Source organism: Salmo salar, chromosome 07, assembly GCF_965601325.2.
Source record: "Salmo salar chromosome 07, fSalSal1, whole genome shotgun sequence".
NCBI lineage: Eukaryota > Metazoa > Chordata > Actinopteri > Salmoniformes > Salmonidae > Salmo > Salmo salar.
Window position 1 is genome coordinate 8,540,196 of NC_138297.1, and position 11,032 is coordinate 8,551,227.

General features: G+C 44.3%; 1 protein-coding gene across 1 annotated transcript in view; it reads left to right on the top strand.

Moving 5' to 3' along the window:
* The window catches only part of glu2b (Glucosidase 2 subunit beta), a 259,487-nt gene extending 249,297 nt beyond the window's left edge, over positions 1–10,190 (top strand). The window contains 2 exon segments of the mRNA NM_001139813.1: positions 3,264–3,363; positions 9,566–10,190. Of these exon segments, the coding sequence (NP_001133285.1) occupies positions 3,264–3,363; positions 9,566–9,703 (238 nt within the window). The 3' untranslated portion in view covers positions 9,704–10,190.
* The last annotated feature ends 842 nt before the right edge of the window (positions 10,191–11,032 follow it).

An 11,032-nucleotide genomic window follows, 5' to 3' on the forward strand; every position in this document is an offset into this window, starting at 1 on the left:
GGCCAGTCAATAGACTGTCAGGTATTATTACAAGGAGTGATTTGTCAATACGGCTCCATCCGGATACTCCTGTGAGTCCTAAATGACTGGAGTCTATAGCGCAAGTGTCCGTGATAACTGGGGCCTAATTGACAGGGCCTCTCCTGACTCCTGGGGTGCGGGTAGTACTGAGAAAGGCGAGAATGGAGGTCTGACGAGGCAAGGGACAGAACCCTGGGGATGAGAGAGGTGGGACATAAGGGAGAGCACAGTAGGGATCACACTGGTGGAAAGAGGCCAGCACTGACACTCTCTTAGCCCCCTCTGTTCCCAGACACTCTCTCTGTCTCTGTCCCCTGACACTCTCTCTGTCTCTGTCCCCTGACACTCTCTCTGTCCCCTGGCCCTGACACCCTCTCTGTTCCCTGGCCCTGACACTGTCTCTGTCCCCTGGCCCTGACACTGTCTCTGTCCCCTGGCCCTGACACTGTCTCTGTCCCCTGGCCCTGACACTCTCTCTGTCCCCTGGCCCTGACACTCTCTCTGTCTCCACGCCACCACGTCTACACGCCACAACGTCTCCACGCCACCACGCCTCCTCTGTCTCTGTCCCCTGACACTGTCTCTGCCCCCTGGCCCTGACACTCTCTCTGTCCCCTGGCCCTGACACTCTCTCTGTCCCCTGGCCCTGACACTGTCTCTGTCCCCTGGCCCTGACACTGTCTCTGTCCCCTGGCCCTGACACTGTCTCTGTCCCCTGACCCTGACACTGTCTCTGTCCCCTGGCCCTGACACCGTCTCTGTCCCCTGACACTCTCTCCGTCTCTGTCCCCTGGCCCTGACACTCTCTCTGTCTCTGGGCCCTGACACTGTCTCTGTCCCCTGGCCCTGACACTGTCTCTGTCCCCTGACCCTGACACTGTCTCTGTCCCCTGGCCCTGACACTCTCTCTGTCCCCTGGCCCTGACACTCTCTCTGTCCCCTGGCCCTGACACCGTCTCTGTCCCCTGACACTCTCTCCGTCTCTGTCCCCTGGCCCTGACACTGTCTCTGTCCCCTGACCCTGACACTGTCTCTGTCCCCTGGCCCTGACACTCTCTCTGTCCCCTGGCCCTGACACTGTCTCTGTCCCCTGGCCCTGACACTCTCTCTGTCCCCTGGCCCTGACACTGTCTCTGGGCCCTGACACCGTCTCTGTCCCCTGACACTCTCTCCGTCTCTGTCCCCTGGCCCTGACACTCTCTCTGTCCCCTGGCCCTGACACTGTCTCTGTCCCCTGGCCCTGACACTCTCTCTGTCCCCTGGCCCTGACACTGTCTCTGGGCCCTGACACCGTCTCTGTCCCCTGACACTCTCTCTGTCCCCTGACACTCTCTCTGTCCCCTGACACTCTCTCTGTCCCCTGGCCCTGACACTCTCTCTGTCCCATGTGTCCCCTAGCCCTGACAGCAATCCATTTGAGGTTCCCTGGCACTGACCGAGTGCCAGGGGAGAAGAAAAGGGCCACGTGGCTCCGTGTGACCCATTCAGACAACTTAAACAAGCCATGCGTGGAGGCATGGTGGCGGGAGGCCTGGTGGCGTGGAGGCGTGGAGACGTGGTGGCGTGGAGACGTGGTGGCGTGGAGACGTGGAGGCGTGGAGACGTGGAGACGTGGAGACGTGGTGGCGTGGAGGCGTGGAGACGTGGTGGCGTGGAGGCGTGGTGGCGTGGAGACGTGGAGACGTGGTGGCGTGGAGACGTGGAGACGTGGTGGCGTGGTGGCGTGGAGACGTGGAGGCGTGGAGACGTGGTGGCGTGGAGACGTGGAGACGTGGTGGCGTGGAGACGTGAAGACGTGGTGGCGTGGATGCCGGGAAAAGGAGCTAGTGGACTCAGAGACCTTAGGATAGGACTCGCTGTCCGTGTCTCTCAATCTGGACAAGGCTAAAGAATGTTTAAAAGTCATAGAACGGGCTTGTTGTCTTTGAGGACAGATGAGAGTGGTGTTAGACAGATATGAGTCCTGGAAGGGGACCCAGTGTGTTTACATTTCTACTGAAAAGGGTTTGTGTTTCTCTCTATATTTATCCCTCAGTGATCATCCAACAACAATCTCCTTTTCTGTGTCATTATTTTCAACAAGGTCTGACATTTAATACTAATAGTGATTGCTGTTTGATGTCTAAAAAAATTCATCTGAGATGATATACAATCATATGTTTGTATATGGTTTCTTTTGTCCAAAGCAACTTACTCTTAAAGGGACAATCCATTTAGCTACATCCATTTTGGATTAATAAATGAATTATATGCACCCATTGATTCTTGATTAATATAATGTATAAATGCCTCATGAGCTTAGTTCAACTGTCACCCCCAATCAGAACCCAGCATATAAGCTTGTTTTAGTCCATTGTTTGTAAACAATGTAAATGTAAACAAATGCTGTATAGCCTCAAAACATGGTTAAAACTATACATTTGATATCATGGATGATCAGTCCTTGAGTTCTGTCTATGAATTTGAGAGTGGTTACGTTTTCTCCAGCACCATCCCTCAGCTTTTTACCCGGTAACTCGTTGTTTCAACTGCTGATTGCCCTTTTAACACAGTAGGCCTGTTCAGAAACAGACTGGAATCAAAATCACAACCCTGTCACTCTAACCAACTGAATCATTGAGGTTCACTATTTACTATTGTGTCGCACTGCTTTGCTTTATCTTGGCCAGGTCGCAGTTGTAAATGAGAACTTGTTCTCAACTAGCCTACCTGGTTAAATAAAGGACTTGTTCTCAACTAGCCTACCTGGTTAAATAAAGGACTTGTTCTCAACTAGCCTACCTGGTTAAATAAAGGTGAAATAACTAAATTGCGGAGTCAGAACCATGTTAACCAGAACCATAAAACTGAGGTAAAATGTATTTTGCCATCGCATGGGCAGGCAACGCCTTATTTAAGATCTGGTTCAGTATTATTGTTCTCCCCTCCCTCCCGCCCGCCCTCGCTCCCGCCCGCCCGCCCGCCCGCCCTGTGCAGAACAGTACAGACAATTAAATCACTCAAATGGTAATTCATATTTTTTGTTGGAGGAGAGACAGAGAGAGACAGCGCCGGGCACCAGGGACTAGCAGAGGCCACTGCAGCCACCTCCGCTAGACTTTTGTTTTGCCCAGTTAGTAAACCTGGTGCTAAGTGATGTCAACATTTTGTCTCAATATTTATCAGGAATTTGGGATTATAATAATGGAGTTTATATTCGCTCTCTGTCTCTCTCTCTCTCTTTGTTTGTTTGTCTGTTTCAGGAAGTGGGGGTCATGGGCGGGGTCACCAGAGAAGCAGTATTACCAGATGAGGTATGAGAGTGGAGAGCCCTGCTGGCAAGGCCCTACCAGGAACACCATGGTAAGTACATTACAGTACACTAACTTCACACTGAAGGACATAGAAACAGAGAGCCTTAGAGACAGGCAGGCAGAAAGACAGACAGACAGACAGACAGACAGACAGACAAAGAGGTAGACAGACAGACAGACAGACAGACAGACAGACAGACAGACAGACAGACAGACAGACAGACAGACAGACAGACAGACAGACAGACAGACGTAGGAAGGCAGGCAGGCAGGCAGGCAGACAGACAGACAGACAGACAGACAGACAGACAGACAGACAGACAAAGAGGTAGGAAGACACAGACAGACAGGCAGGCAGGCAGGCAGACAGACAGACAGACAGACAGACAGACAGACAGACAGACAGACAGACAGACAGACAGACAGACAGACAGACACAGACAAAGAGGTAGACAGACAGGCAGGCAGACAGACAGACAGACAGACAGACAGACAGACAGACAGACAGACAGACAGACAGACAGACAGACAGACAGACAGACAGACAGACAGACAAAGAGGTAGGAAGGCAGGCAGGCAGGCAGGCAGGCAGACAGACAGACAGACAGACAGACAGACAGACAGACATACAGGTAGCGATAGACGCCATTTTCATCCTCATGTTATCATTGTACACTATTCACTAGTAGAAAGACACTTTATGAAACCACCCAATTTCTGAAGTCCCATAAAAAGTGAAACAAAAACAGGGCTGTAGACAGTATTACCCGGAGGGAAGCAGACGTACTCTTCACCTACTTTTCTCTGTCCGTCCTGTCTCCAGTCACTTCGTATTGGGGCGGCAGCGTAGCCTAGTGGTTAGAGTGTTGGACTAGTAACCGAAAGGTTGCAAGATCGAATCCCCGAGCTGACAAGGTACAAATCTGTCGTTCTGCCCCTGAACAAGGCAGTTAACCCACTGTTCCTAGGCCGTCATTGAAAATAAGAATTTGTTCTTAACTGACTTGCCTAGTTAAATAAAGATAAAATAAAAAATACTCTCTCACACAGAGTTCACAATGTCTCCAGTCACTTCATACTCTCTCTCACACAGAGTTCACAATGTCTCGTCTCTCACAGAATGTGTGCGCAGGAATTTGTTCAATTAAAAATGTAGCATGTTTAATCATCTCATTTTTCAGCGTCCCCCCCACCCCTTCAACCGTTTAAATGGTTTCCGATAATCTGTAAATATATGTTCCTACCATCCAGAGGCCCTTTGAAAAGCCTCAATTGAATTCCTTTGATATGACTCCCTTTTCCAAACCGTGTGCATACGGCACAAATGAAGTCTCCACTAGAAGAAGTCGTCCCTCATTATATTTGAAATGCTGAAGCCGGCTTTGCTCTTTTACCTCGGTGAAAGAGGCTTCTCTACCCCTTAGCGGGAGAATGGTAATGCGGGCAGTGGACGGCATTGTTTCAATGCAGGATATGAAACTAATTCAAAAGCCAAAGGGACCCGTGCGGTGTGCCTGTTAAAAGACACTCCAACAGTGAAAGGGTGAGTCGGACTTAGTGTTTATTAATTCGATTCAAAAGGCTAGGGCTAATATGTGTGTTATGGACCGTGGATTTGGTCTCTAACTGGAATATATTGTAGATTTACCCTATATATATATCTCAATTCTGAACGTTTGTGAAATGGATGTGTGAAAAGGTATCGGGAAGCACTGAGCTAATTAGCACAGCCCCTAGACAACACTCAGATACATGGTTCCCCTGTTCCCTTTTATTTCTCTGACAATATACCATAGATGAAGCACAATATCCTGTCCCCACTACTGGGCCGAGCCGGGCCGAGCCGGGCTACACTGGCCTGGTTACACATCCACCTTAGTTGTTGGAACCGTGTTGGAAAGGACGACGTTAACCCCATCAGTCCCGAGACTCTGCTTTTCATTTCATCAGACTTTAATCGATCCGCATGTCCAGCCCTTTACATTTATCCTCACACTGAAGTGTTTGACCATGTTCTTTTCAGGACCACCAGGGCTACAAGTAGAAAAACTATTTGATGTAAACAGCTGGAGGTTTATTGACACGTCAATAGATAAAAAAGGTCTGCCAAAGCATAAACCTGATAAAAATGTATGTATATAAATGCTGTACAGAAATGGTTTGATTACTGGGAAATTAATATCCAACTAGTCAGTGACAACTGTTTGGAGTTCGTGACAGCAATTATGTGAGCTTATTCCAGTATTATAGACACTATGTCCTGGGATTTACTATGATCTATGTAGAAGAACCCCTTACAGTATTATAGACACTATGTCCTGGGATTTACTATGATCTATGTAGAAGAACCCCTTACAGTATTATAGACACTATGACCTGGGATTTACTATGATCTATGTAGAAGAACCCCTTACAGTATTATAGACACTATGACCTGGGATTTACTATGTAGAAGATCCCCTTACAGTATTATAGACACTATGTCCTGGGATTTACTATGGTCTTCTATGTAGAAGAACCCCTTACAGTATTATAGACACTATGACCTGGGATTTACTATGGTCTATGTAGAAAAACCCCTTACAGTATTATAGACACTATGTCCTGGGATTTACTATGGTCTTCTATGTAGAAGAACCCCTTACAGTATTATAGACACTATGACCTGGGATTTACTATGGTCTATGTAGAAGAACCCCTTACAGTATTATAGACACTATGTCCTGGGATTTACTATGGTCTTCTATGTAGAAGAACCCCTTACAGTATTATAGACACTATGTCCTGGGATTTACTATGGTCTATGTAGAAGAACCCCTTACAGTATTATAGACACTATATCCTGGGATTTACTATGGTCTATGTAGAAGAACCCCTTACAGTATTATAGACACTATGTCCTGGGATTTACTATGTAGAAGATCCCCTTACAGTATTATAGACACTATGTCCTGGGATTTACTATGGTCTTCTATGTAGAAGAACCTCTTACAGTATTATAGACACTATGTCCTGGGATTTACTATGATCTATGTAGAAGAACCTCTTACAGTATTATAGACACTATGTCCTGGGATTTACTATGATCTATGTAGAAGAACCCCTTACAGTATTATAGACACTATATCCTGGGATTTACTATGGTCTATGTAGAAGAACCCCTTACAGTATTATAGACACTATGACCTGGGATTTACTATGATCTATGTAGAAGAACCCCTTACAGTATTATAGACACTATGACCTGGGATTTACTATGATCTATGTAGAAGAACCCCTTACAGTATTATAGACACTATGACCTGGGATTTACTATGATCTATGTAGAAGAACCCCTTACAGTATTATAGACACTATGTCCTGGGATTTACTATGGTCTATGTAGAAGAACCTCTTACAGTATTATAGACACTATGACCTGGGATTTACTATGGTCTATGTAGAAGAACCCCTTACAGTATTATAGACACTATGTCCTGGGATTTACTATGGTCTTCTATGTAGAAGAACCCCTTACAGTATTATAGACACTATGTCCTGGGATTTACTATGATCTATGTAGAAGAACCCCTTACAGTATTATAGACACTATGACCTGGGATTTACTATGGTCTTCTATGTAGAAGAACCCCTTACAGTATTATAGACACTATGTCCTGGGATTTACTATGGTCTTCTATGTAAAATAACCCCTTACAGTATTATAGACACTATGTCCTGGGATTTACTATGGTCTTCTATGTAAAATAACCCCTTACAGTATTATAGACACTATGTCCTGGGATTTACTATGGTCTATGTAGAAGAACCCCTTACAGTATTATAGACACTATGACCTGGGATTTACTATGGTCTTCTATGTAGAAGAACCCCTTACAGTATTATAGACACTATGTCCTGGGATTTCCTATGTAGGAGAACCCCTTACAGTATTATAGACACTATGACCTGGGATTTACTATGGTCTTCTATGTAGAAGAACCCCTTACAGTATTATAGACACTATGTCCTGGGATTTACTATGGTCTATGTAGAAGAACCCCTTACAGTATTATAGACACTATGACCTGGGATTTACTATGGTCTTCTATGTAGAAGAACCTCTTACAGTATTATAGACACTATGTCCTGGGATTTACTATGGTCTATGTAGAAGAACCCCTTACAGTATTATAGACACTATGTCCTGGGATTTACTATGGTCTTCTATGTAGAAGAACCCCTTACAGTATTATAGACACTATGACCTGGGATTTACTATGTAGAAGAACCCCTTACAGTATTATAGACACTATGTCCTGGGATTTACTATGGTCTATGTAGAAGAACCCCTTACAGTATTATAGACACTATATCCTGGGATTTACTATGATCTATGTAGAAGAACCCCTTACAGTATTATAGACACTATGACCTGGGATTTACTATGATCTATGTAGAAGAACCCCTTACAGTATTATAGACACTATGTCCTGGGATTTACTATGGTCTATGTAGAAGAACCCCTTACAGTATTATAGACACTATGACCTGGGATTTACTATGGTCTTCTATGTAGAAGAACCCCTTACAGTATTATAGACACTATGTCCTGGGATTTACTATGATCTATGTAGAAGAACCCCTTACAGTATTATAGACACTATGTCCTGGGATTTACTATGATCTATGTAGAAGAACCTCTTACAGTATTATAGACACTATGTCCTGGGATTTACTATGTAGAAGATCCCCTTACAGTATTATAGACACTATGTCCTGGGATTTCCTATGATCTATGTAGAAGAACCCCTTACAGTATTATAGACACTATGTCCTGGGATTTACTATGGTCTATGTAGAAGAAACCCAGTATTATACCCCTTACAGTATTATAGACACTATGTCCTGGGATTTCCTATGTAGGAGAACCTCTTACAGTATTATAGACACTATGTCCTGGGATTTCCTATGATCTATGTAGAAGAACCCCTTACAGTATTATAGACACTATGACCTGGGATTTACTATGGTCTATGTAGAAGAACCCCTTACAGTATTATAGACACTATGTCCTGGGATTTCCTATGGTCTTCTATGTAGAAGAACCCCTTACAGTATTATAGACACTATGACCTGGGATTTCCTATGGTCTTCTATGTAGGAGAACCCCTTACAGTATTATAGACACTATGTCCTGGGATTTCCTATGATCTATGTAGAAGAAACCCAGTATTATACCCCTTACAGTATTATAGACACTATGTCCTGGGATTTCCTATGTAGGAGAACCTCTTACGTTAATAACTCTTCTGTAGCTTGTGAGGTCATAGAGCAAAACGTGTTCGTGAGAGTCTCGGTTTTTCTTAGATAGCTTTTAATAGTGTGTAGCTCAAAGCGTTCAGACTCTACAGGTGTTTTAGTAAACATTCCCGGGGCCCCCGGTTCCCTTTTGGGATCTGCCTCTAGCGCAGCCCCCCCCCCCCCCACGTTACTCAGACTAATGCAGAGGAAATAGACGAATCCAACGGTACGACTCAGAAGTCTGTAGCTCAAACACACAATGTATAAAAGAGGTTAGAAGTCATAAATCACTGTGACGTGACGGTGGGTCAATAATGAAACCTAATCGCAACCAAAACGTCAGTACTGTCATTTACTGTGGTCCATTTCAGAAAATACAACATGGACATACTGTTTACACCTAGTCTATGGTGTAATGGAAGGTTCTGCCTTGTGTGGTAGGTTTTAGTGGGCTTTGACACTCTTTATGTAGGTGTCATAACCAGCCATAAGATAACACAATATGTCACAACAGGTGTTAATATATGGGTCATGAAAGTGTTATGACCATGTTATAACAGGTTATGATGAGTTATATCAGCTGTTATGACATATGGTGGCATGGTTATGAAAGTGTTAGCGTAATTTGTGTGAGTCTGAATGTGTGTTGTCGAAGAAATAATTCTGAACTACTGTTTAAGTGTTGGGCCTAATTTGATCATTACTTCCTCTTATTCTACCACAGTATCACAACAGTAATTCTATAACAACAACAACAATCATACAACGAATGTGTAGAGACACAAATGTAATGCTTCTTAATATACACAGCAGCAATGCCACATATCTGGTGCTTCTCCTGTGGTATACGCACAGTTCTTTACGAGAGGCAAACGACAAGCTTCTTGACTTAACAATGTCTCTCTCTCCTCTTCTATTCACTTCTTCTCCGTGACTATCCCCCTCCATTGCCTCGTTTGTTTTTCTAGGTCATGTTGATATGTGGGACAGAGACAGCCTTGAGATCGGTAAAGGAGCCCAGCAAATGCCAGTACGTCATGGAGCTTCAGACTCCCGTGTCCTGTCAGCCGGCGCTGAGGCAGCGGGGCATACACAGTGAACTTTGACCCCCAGGGACCAAGGGAGGGAGCCATGCAGCCCCCATGCCGCTGGTGACAGACTTGTTCCGGGGCCACTCGGGCCCCAGTGTCCTCGGCCTTTGTGTCAGAACACATATCGCAATAATTGCTGTAGCTTATAATATGTTTTTGTCTTCCGTTGTCTTGTTACCATGGTGTTTTCGTTCCTCCTGACTGTCACGCTGTTCATTTCGTGTTTCTTTGAGCTTTGTGGATTGAGGAGTTGAAGGAGTCTTTTCATGTAAAATTTGGTTCTAGAAATGTAGACATTTTAATTACACTTGCTGTCTGTGTTGTTAGGTTTTACGCTTTGCAATACAGGGAATAAGCTTCTCTGTGTCATTCCTGTTAAACAATTATAATCACAGTAGTTTCCAAACAGTATCTAATGACTGCATTAAGTCAATCTATGATCTTTGTAACAAAGAAATGACTCTGATTTGAATGAAAATAAAGGGACTTTTTTGGATAGCAACAATGCCTTTTCAAAAAGTATCATCGGTTACCAAGAGTCTTTGCACAAAAACAACATACTGTATAACAACAAAATATACAGTACCAGTCAAAAATGTGGATACGCCTACTCATTGGACATTAAAACTATGAAGTAACACATGGAATCATGTAGTAACCAACACAGTGTTAAACACATCTAAATATATTTTAGATTCTTCAAAGTAGCCACCCTTTGCCTTGATGACAGCTTTGCACACTTGGCATTCTCTCAACCAGTTACATGAGGTAGTCACCTGGAATGCATTTCAATTAACAGGTGTGCCTTGTTAAAAGTTAATTTGTGAAATTTCTTTCCTTCTTAATGCGTTTGAGCCAATCAGTTGTGTTGTGACAAGGTAGGGGTGGTATACAGAAGATGCCCTATTTGGTAAAAGACCAAGATCAGCTCAAATAAGCAAAGATGATCTGATGAGTTCAAATTTCAGATTTTTGGTTACAACTGCCGTGTCTTTGTGAGACTCAGACTAGGTGAACGGATGATCTCTGCATGTGTGGTTCCTACCGTGAAGCATGGAGGAAGAGGTGTGATGGTGTGGGGGTGCTTCGCTGGTGACACTGATTTATTTAGAATTCTAGGCATACTTAACCAGCATGGCTACCACAGCATTCTGCAGCGATACGCCATCCTATCTAGCTTGCGCTTAGTGGGACTATCACTTGTTTTTCAACAGGACAATGACCCAACACACCTCCAGGCTGTGTAAGGGTTAGTTTTTGGGGGGGGTTGCTACATGATTCCATATGTGTTATTTAATTGTTTTGATGTATTCACTATTATTCTACAATGTAAAAAATAGTTAA